At 41.5% G+C, this 15,603-nt stretch overlaps 1 protein-coding gene across 1 annotated transcript; it reads right to left on the reverse strand.

Moving 5' to 3' along the window:
* Positions 1 to 853: 853 nt before the first annotated feature.
* Positions 854 to 15,570, reverse strand: LOC116649561 (cytochrome c oxidase assembly protein COX15 homolog). Its single transcript, XM_032432492.1, has 9 exons — positions 15,380 to 15,570; positions 13,982 to 14,172; positions 12,189 to 12,311; positions 11,525 to 11,711; positions 9,555 to 9,722; positions 7,030 to 7,111; positions 5,125 to 5,279; positions 3,452 to 3,565; positions 854 to 2,439 (listed from the first exon to the last, which is right to left on the reverse strand). Exons 1-9 carry the CDS (start codon positions 15,467 to 15,469, stop codon positions 2,308 to 2,310), a joined length of 1,242 nt encoding a protein of 413 aa, XP_032288383.1. The 5' UTR covers positions 15,470 to 15,570; the 3' UTR covers positions 854 to 2,307.
* Between the last annotated feature and the right edge of the window lie 33 nt (positions 15,571 to 15,603).

Below are 15,603 nucleotides of genomic sequence, written 5' to 3' on the forward strand. Positions count from 1 at the left end.
GTTATTACTGCTTCCAGACATCATGATTTAATTGGTCTTGGGTGAGGCTTGGGTTTTAAGATTTTCAAAAATTTTAATGTGAAAAAAGTTAGAAGCTACTTCTAACAATAGCATAAGCCCCCGGGTCTGGGATTTTTAAAAAAAATCAAAGACAAACTATTTCTGTTTTGCTAAGAACCACTTGAGCATAGTAACTATAGGTCACAATGAAACTCACAGAATATTGGGAGTTGAAAGGGAACTGAGATCATCTAATTGAGATTGTAAATGGGCAAACCTTAGGCCATTTATGGCTCTCAGATGTGTTCAGCCTGCGTCATGTTCTAAAAAACCTGAAATTAGTTGCCAACCCTTGAGAGCTTTCACATAAAAATCTAGATGTTTTGTTTCTTTAAAAAATCAGATGTGACAACTCTGGAACTATACAGCTGCAACAGGCCAGAGTTCAGCAATGGTTTAACCCCTTAGCTGGGACACCTGCTCTCACTTTGCCACTGTCTTCACCAGCCATAGCCTAGTGGGTGTTTGTTTTGATCCAACTCTTGCCTTCTACAAAACGAAAAACTAGCTTTCTGCATTTCTTTTTTTTTTTTTTAAACATGGTGGTCACCATACATAATTAGTTTTTGATGTGGTGATCCACGATTCATTGTTTTCGTATAACACCCAGTCTAAGCCAAGCAGAGAAAGTCAATTATCATATGGTTTCACTTATTTGTGGAACATAAGGAATAGCATGGAGGACATTAGGAGAAGGAAGGGAAAAATGAAGGCGGGGGACATCAGAGGGAGAGATGAACCATGAGAGACTATCAACTCTGAAAAACAAACTGAGGTTTTTAGAGGGGAAGGGGGTAGAGGGATGGGTTTCTGCATTTCTTTTTACCCATTGCTCCCAGCTCTGCAGCATAAGGAAGCTCCTTCTGCATGAGAGGACTTCAACTTCTGAAGGGCAAGAATCTTGCTCTCTCCAAATGTTCCCCTCCAGCTAAATACCCTTAGTTCCTTCAAGTATTCGCTGTGGGGTATAGGGTTCTGGACTCCTCACCATCCTGGTCCCTTCCTCTGGATACATACTTAGTGGTCAATGTCCTCCTTAAATGTGGTACCAATGATGAAACACAGCACTTGCACTGAGGTATTCTGAGTGTGGCTGTGATACCTCCATTGATGAAATCGGAAACACCACTAATTTTTTATTTATCAGTGTTATCACATTACTGGTGCATGTTGAGCCTGTGGCCAACTGAAATCCCTGTCTTTTTTATATGAAATGATATGCCAGGTTTCTCCACCTCAAACTTATACAACCTATTTAATTAAAATGAAGATGTTATATTTATAATGTTTAATTTCATCTTGCTGGTGCCACTCTGGAACTGTTTTGAGTTGTGACTGTCATCTATATTATATTAGTGTTGGGTTGTTCCATTCTCAAATCTGATCTTTGTGATGCCTTCATCCAGATCACCAATTTAAAAAATAAAGTTGAATAAGACCAAAATTACAACAATTCATTAAACAAAAATTTGTTTACATATCTGAATAGGTGTCCATGTACTACCTATACTATCAAGGCCATACTTTAATTATCCATGAGGCTGTTGGGAAACCCTTGCAGGAACTGATTATATATACCATTCACCTGACCTAGCGATGTAACAGCACAATCAAAAGAAGAACTAGGTTAGTGCTTGATGAGTCAAAGTGGGTTACCAGTGATTTTCTCCTTTTCTAAGTACTCACAAGCCATTTTGCTACATGCAGACATCAAGCTTGTCTTTATGCCCTTTCCCCATTGTGAAAATCAGGATGCCAGAAGACACTACTTCCTGCTGAAGGCTCTCTGGCTACTTTAGGGTGTGTGCCAGTCCTTCCCTTTGAATCTTCACCTGATGTAAGTGAAGGTGAGATCATAAAGAATTTCTACTTAGGCAGAATTTAGGACTCAGGAGGTCAAGGAAACAAGAGATGATGCATGTAGAATCAAGAGCTTGCCAACATTAAGAAATCTGAGACAGTTTATTAAGAAGCAACAAATGCAGACATTTCTTTCTCTACATTAAACATGATTTTCAATGAGAAAACCAAATTTACAAATATTTAAAAAAGGATTCTTTAGTTAACATACTTAATGACACTCCTGATCCAGTGACTTTGTCAAAAACAAAGAATTTTAAATAACTTGACCAATTTGGAAACCACTTGGTATGCCAAGGTCATCCTTTTAGAAGACTCCCAAGTTCTTGTGCTCTCTGATGAGCTCTCAAAAGCACTTTCACTCCTAGGAAGCTGATCCTCTGAGAATTATTTTGGGACTCTTCGGAGTTCACTCATGAGCCAAAGGGCAACACTGAGCAGAGCCAGGGAGCCCGACTGGTGAGTGGCAGCCAAAGGAGTTGGAACGTACATCAGCAGAGTGCTAATGCCTAAGCCCATCTGTTACAGAGGAAAGAATGCAGTAAAAAAAGCAGGAACCACAAATTCAGAACTGAAATGACTGGGCATGGACAACCAGATACATAAACCTCCACATTCTCCCATCAAAGCATTAAAAATATGTATTTTAAAATTTTCACAAGTAAATATACTCGCAGCAGAGGAAATTCAAACAAAATAGATAAACCTAAAATTCTCTTTAATTATCCTTCATCCTAGCCCAACTACCCTCCGCAAAGACAGTCATCAGTTTCTATACACTTGTACTTTTGTATCTATGTTTATAGAGAAACATACTTTTGTGCTTTTAAAAATGGGATTGTTCTGTCACTTTTTTTTTTTCACTTAACAATATATATCTTGAGATATTATTTTTAACTGCTACACAGTATTACACAGTACGTGTGTACCATAGTTGTTTATTCAGGTTGTTTCCAGTTTTTTTTACTATCACAGCAATTGTATCATGAATTACTTTGTACACAGTGTGCCTTAGAATATTTCTAGGGCAGGCACTAAGAAGTCAGTTTGTTGGATCAAAGGATTATATATTTAACATCTTAAAAGCTATTGCCAAACTGCCCTCTGAAAAAAATTATACCCACTCATGCTCTCACCAAGAATATATGAAGGTATCCATTTTCCTAAGCCCCATGCCAATACCTGATAATCTTTTAAAAAAATTTTCCCCCCAATCTGACAGGCACAAAATGGCATGCACTGTTTTAATTTGCTCCTCTGATAATGAGTGAGGCTAAAGAGCTTTTCATATTTATTGGCCATTCACTGTTCCTCTTGTGAGAACTTGTGTATATTGATATCATTTTATTTTCTGATTATTCTTCATTAAGATAAAATCTTAAATAAATAAAAATAATACATAAAATTTATTAAGATATAAAAAGATATAATCAATATTACAAATATTGAAAATATTTTCTCCTAGCCTGTCACCTTTCTTTTTTAACTTAGTTTTGGGGACACCCTCAGACCAAAGAGAAGCGGTTTCTACCTGTGTATATGCCAAAGCTAGCAGAGTCGCTGCGGCCATCCTGGTCCTTCGAGGAAGGGGCATTCTCCGGGAGAGGAAGTAGAGCACTGTCACAGCTGTAACTGAAGTGATTCCCTGCAGGGAGGAAGGCATCTCCTCGAGTGCCAGGAAGAAATGTTCCACCCTCCCGGTTTCTGCTCATCTGATACCTCTCTCCTCTAGAACCAGTGAGTAAGCACAAAGGCTTCTTGTCCCAGACACGGAGAGCCGTCTGTGGCTCCTCTGTGATTACCCCTCAGCCTCCTCCAGCTCCTCCGCTTGCCACTTAAATGCTTGTGTCCCCCAGGGCTCCACCTGCGGTTTCTGCACCTATTGCTGGCTCTTCTCACGTGGGTGCACCACCCCCGCCAGGTGCGGCCCTCACGTTTTAAATCACTCTTTGCATCCTAATGCCTCATTTTACCTGCTCTCTAATCCTGTAGCTCTAAAGCAGGGCTGACCCCAGCACATGAGGGTTATTATTCTCCTGGGCTGTCAGTAGAGGAGGTAGTGGTGCCGGCAGCTAGTGCTGAGAACAACCTAAAGTCTAATTTCCATCTCCCCCCACTGGCAATAGGATCTCCTCGCCCCACTTCCATGATGTCAAGGAGAATGTTCTTCTATCATTTTCTGCCTCTATTTCACTTTTCCTTTTCAGAGCTGTCCATGATGACAATTTCAACCAGACTTTACTTGTTACAAAATGTGGTTGGTGGAGGGGCCTAAGCCCCCACAAGGTAACTGGCCCAAGCGCCCGTGTTGCCTTTGGGGATCTGAGGCCTCTGGATGGACCTGTCTTGGGTGTGCTTCAATCATCTCACACCCAGCACACCTCAATCTGATGACATCCTCCGTCTCCAGCTCAACACTCATTTCAATAGTCCCATATCCCCTCACTGGTTCTAGAGGAGAGAGGGTGTGTCTTAAGCATGCCACAGAACAAACTTTGGGATCTTCTTCACCTTCATTCCTATAGCCAATCTTCTACTCCTTAGAGCCTCTCTGTGACCCACCATTCTCTTCAAGTCCTGCTCCTCCATGCAGCCTAGAGCCCCACCACTCTCACCTGCATTACTGCAGTGGCCCCTCTGCTTCCTGCTGGCCTCCTTGCTGTGTCTTTCCCTGCTCCACTGCATCATGCCCAGGCTACCAAGCCAATCGTAACATGACCCCGGCAGGTCCTTAATAAACATCAGCTTAAATAAGATGAGAAATACTGACTGATCATATAAATCATAATTGATTTATGATGCTCTTAGCTCCCTGGGGTTTTGGGTCAGCTCTGACAATTATGTGTTCAGCAACCACTGTCTGTGCCCCCTCTTCTGTACTCAGCCTCATTTCCACTAAAATGACTCTCCTATGTGTGTGCAGGATTGAGGGAAGTTATCCTTTGCCAGATGGTAAAAGGCACATTTGAACTTCAAGAAGACAGCAGTATCCCGAAAGCCAGAATTTGGTTGGAACGGGTGTGGGTGATTAGGACAAAAACATCTCATCAGAGAAATGGTGCTAAATTTCTTTGAAAAAGCAAAGGAAATCTAGTGCCCACTCTGCTCTACCCTCTCTCGGTGCTGCCATCAGTGCTTCAGACGCCCCAAAGCCTGTGAGAGGCTCTCTGTGCTCAGCAGCCGGTAACCACCAGCCAGACTTACCAGAAGCCGGTGATCAAACTGCACCATGGTGGGATTCTCAAAAACATTCCTCAGGATGGGGGAGAAGGTAAAGAGATCCTCTGGGATCCAAGATTCTCCCATCTTTGGGAAAGAGTTGTAAACAAGCCCAGCATCCAGTCCTGCCACAAAAGCCCCTATATTCCAAGGAAAATGGTATTTATTAAAATGAGGTAGAAAAGAGCTCAAATACTAGTTCTTTTTTTTTTTTAAGATTTTATCCATCCACTTGACAGAGAGATAGCACACAAGTAGGCAGAGCGTCAGGCAGAGTGAGAGGGAGAAGCAGGCTCCCCGCTGAGCAGGGATCCTGACACAGGGCTCGATCCCAGGACCCCAAGGATCATGACCTGAGCCAAAGGCAGACGCTCCACGGACTGAGCCACCCAGGCGTCCCTCAAATACTAGTTCTGACATAGAAAAAGTCTATTATCCCAGAGTTAGACAAAAGGAATAGTCGGAGAATAAAAAGATCTACAGGAGGGGTTCTCAAACAGAATATACATCATCATCATCACCATGGGAACTTAAAAAAAAAAAAAAAAAAACCACCACAACACAAGTGCATCCTCACCTTCTCCCACCCCAAGATTCTGGCATTTCTCCCATAAAGGAGTGAACTAGAAGCTCTAGAACAAGGCACGTTGGATGGAAACATTCCCTTAGTGATTTTGATGCCCTCCTTATCCCACTATGAACTCAATCTATTCTGGAAATGTTCTTCCCCCAGATATCTGCATAATTTACTCCTTCATTTCCTCAGGTCTCCACTCAATGTCACCTTATCAAAGAGATCTCCCCAATGGTCCTGTGTAAGACAGCACTTCCCCAAACCCACCTCTATCCCCTTATCCTGCTTTATTTTTTCCACAGCACTGAACACCATCTGCTGTATGTTTTCATTGTTTATTATCTGTCTTCCCCAAGTGCTCAAAAAAATGTTTGTTGAGTGAACACAGAAGTGAAAAAATTTATAAACTAAATCCTGGATAAACACATAAAGTATCCATGAGTTAATGGATGACTGATCCATTATTTATGAGCAAAGACGACTCAGGGATGTTTAGATCACGTTCCTTGTTTATATAAATAGCATTATAAAGTCAAAATTCATGTTCTTCCACCAAAAAGGGGGGGGAGGTGAATCACTGGTTTGATGGTTTTCTTTAGAGCAGTGCTACTCAACAAGACCTTCCGTGCTGATGGAAATGTTCTCTGTCTGCCAGCCAACACGATAGCTGCTAGCCACATGTGGCTACTGGCTAGTGACTGAGGAACTGAATTTTACATTTTATTTAATTTTAATTAAGCTTAAATAGTCACATGAGGCCAGTGATTAATGTATCGGACGGTACAGTTCTCAAGTGAGAGAGGTAGGGTAGAGGTGTGATTTAAAGAATGAAAAAGTCCTGTGTCAGTCCCTTTGCCCCAATGAGCTCCTCATCTTAGACCATCTTTGAGGAAAGGACTTTTCTCTGATTTGCACCTAGCCTTTGCTACATGCCAGGTACTGTTCTAAGCACTTCACATGTATCACTCATACTATTACCATCATCCCCATTTTACAAATGAGGTCACTGAGGCCCAGGAGGTTATACAGCTTGCCCAAGGTCAGAGAGTTCATAGGTGGTAAAGCCAGGATTTGAACCTAGGCAGTCTGGATCCCGATAAATGTTCAATAATTGTGTTCAAATGACTGGAAAGCAGAGTTTTTGGAAGGGAGGAAGGAATAGAAAACAGAGAATGAAGACAGTGGGTATGAGAGAGGCAGATGTGACAGGGAAATATGAAGGTGCAGGAGGAAAGGACAAAGTGTTTGGCAAGAGAACCCCCCCCTCCACCCGAGGGTGGAACAAAACTAGACACGCTAGATGAGAAGAGTCCGACCTGAGAGAGCAGTAAGGAACACAAGGCCTGCTGTTCCGTGAGCACATCGTCTCAACCACAGGAGCTGACGAGTTTCAAGCAACTAAAGAAGAAAAGAAAACCATTCAGATACACTGTACTGCAGGAACTAAGGGAGGCAGCAAAGATCTCCAAGGCCAAACCCAAGTAACAATCAGATCTTTTCTGACCCTCTAAATGGGTTAAGCACTCCCAGCAGATATTCTGGTCTAACATGCATCACATTTTACAACATTTATATATTTACTGTCTGTCTTCCCTGCTTTCCTATAAGTCTTGTGAAGGCAGGAACTGCCATCTGTCTTGCTTAGTGAAGTAATCCTAGCCCAGTGCTTGGTATGTAAGTACTCAACACATATCTGTTCAATAATGATTTGCATCATTCAAGGAAAAAATGCTTCACCATGGCTGAAAGGATGTGGCTTAAGATATAGGACTAGATTTTCATGTCGTTTGTAATATTTCGTGTTTAGCAAATATAGTCAGAATCAAAACTGTATAAAATCCCTAAAGTAGAGGGGCGCCTGGTTGGCACAGTTGGTTAAGCGTCCAACTCTTGGTTTTGGCTCAGGTAGTGATCTCAGGTCATGAGATCAAGCCCTGCATGGGCTCCATGCTCAGCCCGGAGCCTGCTTGAGGCTCTCTGTCTCCCTCCGCCCTTCCCCACTGTGCATACTCTCTCTCTCAAATAAATAAATCTTAAAAAATCACTAAGGTAGGGATTCTTGCATTTAGTGTTTTGGTAAGATAAAAATTTTATTTTTACTATAGCCAACTTCTTTTTTTTTTTTATTTTTTTTTTTTATTTATTCATTTGAGACAGAGAGATACAGAGAAAGAGAGAGAGAGCATGAGCAGGGGGAGGTGCAGAGGCAGAGGGAGAAGCAGGCTCTCCGCTGAGCAGGGAGCCAGATGTGGGACTCGATCCCAGGACCCTGGGATCACGACCTGAGCAGAAGGCAGAGGCTTAACCATCTGAGCCACCCAGGCGCCCCATTACTATAGCCAACTTCTGATACTAATCAGTGAATCAACAAATATTTATTAAGAATTTTATAAACAGATTACCATAAAGATACAAAGGAGTTAATCAGAGTGCTGCCCTTAAATGGTCTATAATCTAGTATATGAAGAGTGAGGTATCATCACTAAGATATCATAGGACTGTGTATCAGTGCTGTCCAACAGAACTTTCTGTGATGATGGAAATGTTCTATTATCTGCACTGGCCAATACGTGGCTAATGAGGACCTGAAATGAGGCCATAGCACCTGAAAACTAAATAAAAACTTAATTTTATTTAAACTTTAAGTAAACAACCACTTTTTAAAAATAAGCTTAATTTTATTTAATTTTAATTAAAATTTAAATAGCCACATGTGACTAGTAGATACTGTGTTGGACAGAATAGCACTACATGTTTGACTATCATCTCAAATCCTTTCTGCAATTGGTGGAATATAAATAAATAAAAAGAGAAAAACCGTTGATAATTAAAAAGTCATTGGCAACCTTTCAGAGCACCATTTCCCGTAGAGTGTTTAGGAGTGTGTGGGTATTTGTGCAGGCATGTGGGTGAACGCCTGGTGTGTATGTACACAGGTGGGTGGGCGGGAGTGCCAGATGACAAGAATTAAAAAGAAAGAGTGGTTATCAGCAAGTACAGTTACAGCTGTAGGCAATTCAGAGAAGAAGAATTATTCCGATGTAGATTGTCTACTATACCAATGTTTCGACCCCATCTGGCTTCCCTGTGGGGATGACTGCCAAGTCCACAACTCCTTTCCTTATGGGAATTGAGGCTACTGGTTCCAAGTACCTATCGGATAATTCTACTTAAAAGTCCTACTGTCATCTCAAACTTCATTCCACCAACAGGTTACCCAAGTCAACCATGACTTTAATACCTAAAATAATACTCATTTTTAGAAAAACTAGTATTTTCCTTTAATCAGCATAAAGGGAAATACTTTCAGGCAAGATCACTAAGATCACAAGATCAGACTTGTCAGACTTGATGAATGGTAGGTCCCCATCTAAAGAACAAACAACTCTCATGGCTCTCGTTTACCATCAAAGGTCCAGCAACAGCTCTCATTCTGGCCTTCCTCACCTCGCCATCCACCATCCCTCTGGGAGTCAGAAATGGTTGAGATTGCTCTTGCTGCAACCCCTTCCCACCATTCCTGAAATTTGTGTTTTCACTTTTCCCAAGAGGCAATGCTGATAGAATATTTGGCTCCTGTACTAATTTTCCTTTGAATGAGTTGCTCCAGCTCAAAAGAATAATGGCACATTTTACTTTGCAGTTCCAAAGCTTTCCAGAGTCTCAAAGTTCAATGTTTCTGTCATCTTTGGTTTTATCTAATTTCTGGTAAATTGGTAGGTGTAACTAAGGGAATGTGTGTGCATTTTGATTTATAATCTCCCATTAGAAACAGAATTTCTGTTCCTTTGACCTGGTCAGCATCTGTGCAGATATACTAACAATCTAGACTGACTTTTACCTTGTGCTGAGGGAGCAGCAGTGAGAGTGAAGTCCACAAGCTGGCACAATAAAGAACAAGGGCTGATCCCAGGTGGGCAGCGAGGCGGTACTGACTGACCCGAGGGATGTCATGGGAGTCTGGTTTTTCTTCTAATCCGCTTTTCACCATATACCATCCCAACAGACCCTGGAACCAAAAACAGAAGAGGCAGATAAAACAAGGCTGGATCTGTCCATTCAACTGTACTATGTGAGAAAGTGAGTTGTCAATTATCAGGAGTACTCCCCACCTGGCCTCTCCTTTCCATACCTTCCCATATCCCCAGTATCCCAGGAGTCATACCCTACCCACATTTTCAAATATAGCACCATAAATGCTTAACTGCTGTTTAGATTAACATTTTATTAAAGTATAAGCCAAATGTAGAAAAGTGCACAGAAGCTTATCAACAGGCAAGCCTTAAAAATACTTGATATAATTTAACATTATGTAAAATGAAATATAAGTGAAATATAAGAATAAATGAGAGTTTTTTCTATAAAAACTAGATTGTTTTGGAAAAGCTTTGATAAAGATAACTGCTTAAAAACAATTATTGTCAAGTTAGTAGGAACAGACAATTATAAAAGTCCTGGGTGGAGGGGAATCATAAAAATCTGTAAGGCTATGCTGGCAGATGGCTTTGCAAATGGCTAGGTTCCCGCTGCTCTTTAAGGAAAATGAAATGAAATGATAGTTTATGGGGATGCAAGAGATCTAAAGTTAAACTCCAATCAGAGAACTCAAAAAACAGGCCTTAGTTCTTCATTAAAAAAAAAAAATAATCAAAGTACAAGTTTAAGCATAAAAGTTCAAGGTATGCATTACTCTGATACCCTGCTTTAATTTTTTTCAATTAACCAAACAACTGTTGAGTTTCACTTCTATGAGATAAGATACAGCCCTTTCAACTCCACCCTCCCAAGTCAATAGAAGCATGTCAGAGAGGTGGGATTCTCCCACCTCTTCTAATAGATCTCCTCAGGAAATCTTTTGGGGCATGTCTTGCCCCCTTAGTGATTATCCTGGATGTTCTACTTATCTTGATTTCATCTGCACAGGACACTGGAAGACAAAGGAGTATACAGTGTGATTTGCCAGCCCTGCTTTCTTCTTCCCATAATCCTATCTGCCATCTTCAAATTGCTGCCTTCCTGGGAGTCTGTCTTCGGGGTGTTTTTTATTTTTTCATTCCAAAATAAACTCTCACTTTGTTTCACCAACCCTCCCCTAGTTGTTATTAGACTTTTATTAATGTCTCTTTATCTGTTTCTGTTGCCTCTATTTTGTCTCCTCCTTCTCCCTCTTCAATTCCTTCTAATTGGTTCTTATTCTTACTACTTCTGAGTCTAATTAACCAATTAGCTTATTCCTGATCAAACTGTGATGTTTCTTTGATGCTCTATGACTCTTTTTGAGGGCCTATAATCGTGACCAAATACTCCTATGTACCTTCTCTCATATCCCTTTTCTTGGCTCTCAGTCTCAGCGAACCCCTTAACTGTGGGAGTCTTCAAATTCGCTTCTTTAGCTAGAACACAGGGATCCCATTCCCCATCTAGCACACAAGTCAGAAAAGGGGAGGAGACAAGAACCCAGGAAGAAAGCCATGAGAGGAAAGAACCTCTTGTGACACAAAAATGTATTTACTGAGCGCTTACTAATTCCAGGAACTAAACTAAGTACTTTATATGCATGATTTCTCTCATTTAAGTCACACAACCTAAACAGTAGGCACTATTATTATCCCTATTTACGGGTAAGGAAAGGGGCCTACAGAAGGTAGACAACTGGCCCTACTAAGTGGCAGGGTTGGGTCAGGCCTGTAACACTAAAATTCATCCTCTTTCCCACTCTGTTATATAGACTCAGATTCCTTCCTTAAAAACAGTCCCAACGAGGAAGCTCCTGGAAGCATCTCTGGTTTCCCAAACTTGAATAAATCTTACCTGAAAGCAGACTAACCCACACAGGGCAAGAACACGTCCTTTCATGCCACGGCTGAGCCAGCCCTTTCTCCAAAAGTAGGCAGCAGGCAGGATGTATGCAAGGCCCACAAGGCGACCCCACATTCGGTGTGAGTACTCCATGTACCAAATGAACTTGAATTCGGCCAGTGTCATATCATGATTCAAGCTGGGTGAAAAGGGAAGTCAAAAAAGAAAGAAGAAACATCTTGATTTTTATTTCCAGACAGAATGCAAGAGCATTCTCAGTTTTGAAAACTTGAAATGAAAGGTCTGCCTTCTTCCTCATCAGTGACCTCAGGATCACTCTGGAACTGGAGGTTTAGAGTAGGGAGCTCACTAAACATAACTGAAGCAAATATTGAGCAATAATGGAATCTAACCATTCTGAAATGTTTAAGCAAAAGATTAAAAGGGCCTAGTGGGAGGTTTACCTGATTTTCTATTATACTTACTTTTTTAAAAAAGATTTTACTTATTTGAGAGAGTGAGAGAGAGAGAGAGCATGAGTGGGGAGAGGGAGAAGCAGACTGCCCTGCTGAGCAGGGGACCTGACACAGGGCTCAATCCCAGGACCCCAGGATCATGACTTGAGCCGAAGGCATATGCATAACCGACTGAGCCACCCAGGCGCCCCTATACTTACATTTTAAATTCCGGAAATTGCTGATATTTTTGGAATTCTGTTTTCCATTCCTCTTGACTGGTAGGTGGCTTCATCTCCTTTATCAAATGCCAGTCTACCATTGAGAGACCAGACTCTGTCAACCTTAAGATAGGTAAAAAGTGTGTGTGTGTATGTACGTGCGCACACACACATGCACACACAATGCTGGATTTCTCGTAAATGGTTTACAGAAACAAATGGATCTGAACTTAACCCCTCTAAAAGTAAACACTTCATTTCAGTGTATCCTTTTTTGACACCTTGCTTTCTTCTTACTGCTTAAAATTTCACCAGAAACATCTGCCATCAGGTACAAATTTCTTTATTCCTTGTTCTCTTGATCCTTTCATTCAGCTCTCTTTACTTCTTTCTTTCACTAGCATTCCTTAACAGGTAAAATCAACCCTTAGAGCAAAGAAACATGCCCTCAATGAATAAGTGACATTATTTACAGAGGGAAAAGAGATTTGTTACAGATATAAAACAGTTTAGATTCTTGAGTGAATTTAAAGCTAATAAAACTTAAATTTGTTGCAGTTTCCCATAACAGTCTATATAACATATGGTATTTTAAATAAGAGCACAGGGAATGTGGAGAGAATCTGAGGAACATATACTGTATTAATACCAGAAGGTATTTTCACCAAAAGAGTGAGGGTTTCTAAAGTGAAAGGCTGATTTTAGGTCAGAGGCAGGAAATGAAGATGAACCTGGAACATCTTAACCAGAAAGCAAAGAATTTAATTACTAGGTTACTAGGATCCTGTCAAAAAGACCCAGGAGGCAATCTGAAGAGGCTCCCATTGACTAAAGATGGAACAATTTGAGCAAATCATCAGTGCAATGGATTGAAACATCAAATACGTTTAAACCTATGAGCTTATAATACTTAAAAACCCAAACCCTTTATTGATCACCTTTGGAGGATGCTTGGGAACCAACTTATTATTTTCAAAACTGGTAAATAAAGAGAAAGCTTCAAGTACTTATCCTGCCTTTCTTATACAAACTACCTTATGATAACCAAACTGTTGATGAAGGCAAGTTTTTCTTTAGAGTTGAGCTAATAAAATATTACAATTTTGCAAATGTAATGAAATCATGGATCTAGGCAATGACCATCAATGGCTGTTGGCATCTCTAATGGACACCAGATATTTATGAATGTTGTAATCACCTGTGAAGTATTTTATCCCCCACTCCCAACCTGAATCTTATCAAGCAAAAACCGGTTTACAGGAAATACTGGGGATAATGGGACATGTTCAACACCACAAGTATGCAGTTAGCAAAATCCAGACCAGGAAACTCCATAGGACCAATCAGTTACGTTTCTTTAATAGCAAAAAAACTACATGGAATGGGGAGGGCGGGAGAAGAATCTAAATCTATAAAATCTCTTTATAGATTTAAAGGGACCTAAGAGGCATACAAACCAATTGTGATCTATTTATGAGGATTTAATTCAAACAAACTGTACAAAAAATTTTGAGACAAATTTGAAAACTGTTTGTAGAGGGAAAATATATACAGATAATGCACAGCAAACAGGCAAGACCTAAACCAGACTTTATGAAGGGCTCCCAATAATAAAACTCTTAACTGTTCTACGGCAGGCCAGCCCTCAGGCGTGTCCCTCTTTAGGCCTCAGTTTCTACACATATAAAATGAGGGAGCGAGACTAGATGATTCCTAAGGTCTCTTCCCCCTTGGTCATCCTGTGCTTCTACTGATGACCCAAAGAGCTGACTCCCTACAAGCGAATTACTCACCTAGTCACTCCACCAAGAATAACTGCTCCAGCCACTGTTCCACTGCAGACCAGGAGCCATCGGCCCACCACCCGCTCAGCAGCTTTTGAGGGAAGGGACACTGTACCCCTTCCAGACTGCAAAGATACTTCAGAGATGGTGCTGTATTGCCCCGGCCTCAAGGGGCGCCTGATCCCACAGCTGCAACCACACTAAGGATCAACAAGACAGACAAATTACAACTGGAGACTGAGGGAAAGGCCTCAATCCACTGCTCTCACACAATCCCACTCTGTCTAGAGTGGAGTACCCTGTACGGCCACATCTCCACTGCGTCTGCCCTAGTAAATCATCATCTCCTATCTGGATTACTGCATCCATCCCACAACTGGTTTTCCTGCCTCTAGTTTTGCCTCACTCCAATCCATCCCCACACTACATGAACCTTCTGGTCTCTGCATACTTCCCCCAGACTTAACCCTACACCCAGATATGGATTATTTTCTTTCTCACTGACTGGGATGCTCCTTCTCCCCTGATCGAGATCATCTACTATAGATCTCAGTTCAGATGTCACCTCCTCTGGGAAATGTTCCTAGATTCTCCTGGGTCTGCAACAGGTCATTCCCACAGCATACTGTACCTTCCCTATCTCAGCCCTTAACACATGATAATGTACTTCAGGTTCATTTGTCTCCATCTCCCACTAAGCTATGAGTTGCCAGACTGCAGTGTCTGGTCAGTCTGGCTCTTTCTCTCCTGCTGCTTTTGTTTCTAACACAGTTCCCTTACATAACAAGACCTTAATAAAGATTTGACAAACGAATGACAAATGATTAACTGTGCTTTCCTCCAGGGCAGGAGCCTTTTGGTATTTATCTTTTGCTTCCCAGTTCCCAACACATAATAATCACTCAATAATTACTTGTTGACTGAATGCACGTCCTCTTCTGACTCTGTCCCTGAGTCTAAAGATTCGTTTTCTGTTTCCTAACTTTAAACAAATTAAGCCTCAATTTCCTTCTCTGTAGAATGGAGTTATAGTTCCTTACCTGACTACCTGGGGACTTTTTAGCAAAAATCAAATATGTAGGTAAAAATTACTGAGCTTTTACTATGTACTAAACGCTTGCTGTATATGAAATTAATTCAGCCTCACCACAACTTTATGAAGTAGGTATTGCTATTCCCATTTTACAGATGAAGAAATAAGGCACAGAAAGGTTACTGAACTTGGCTAGTATCATACAGCCAGTAAGTGGCAGGTCCGGATCCTACCTCCGGGGCTCTGGGCACAAAGAAATGTGTTGTGAATTCTAAGGAACTACGGCAATGTTGATGTGGGGTTACCTATTTTCTTTCTCCTGACTCTTTCGACCCCTGTCCGATTCCACGACTGAGTCCTCTGCGGTGCAGTACCTGTGTTCTAGGCGCCGCCCTAGGAACCAGGAGCCGGAGACACGGGCTCCCCATCAAGGTCTTCAGGGGCGGAAAGAGTAATCGCTGCATACTGAAGACAGTGCAAAGAAACCACCTCTACACCCCAGCTCTCTGTGGTCTCCTTTCTCCCCCACCGAACAGAGAAACACTTCCGGGTCATGCAGAAGGAGCCCCTCCTTCTCAGAAGGCAAGGGCTAGTGGTG

This window comes from Phoca vitulina, unplaced genomic scaffold, assembly GCF_004348235.1.
Source record: "Phoca vitulina isolate PV1807 unplaced genomic scaffold, GSC_HSeal_1.0 scaffold48, whole genome shotgun sequence".
In the NCBI taxonomy this organism is placed as follows: domain Eukaryota; kingdom Metazoa; phylum Chordata; class Mammalia; order Carnivora; family Phocidae; genus Phoca; species Phoca vitulina.

Bases quoted from the DNA above. Each gene is read 5' to 3' on its own strand.
- LOC116649561 (XM_032432492.1), bottom strand. From the start codon at position 15,469: ATGCAGCGATTACTCTTTCCGCCCCTGAAGACCTTGATGGGGAGCCCG. The intron at 14,173-15,379 runs GTACTGCACCGC...GTTGATCCTTAG, and splicing joins GGGCGGCGCCTAGAACACAG to TGTGGTTGCAGCTGTGGGAT. The intron at 3,566-5,124 runs GTAAGTCTGGCT...TCCTCCCTGCAG, and splicing joins AGTTTGATCACCGGCTTCTG to GGAATCACTTCAGTTACAGC.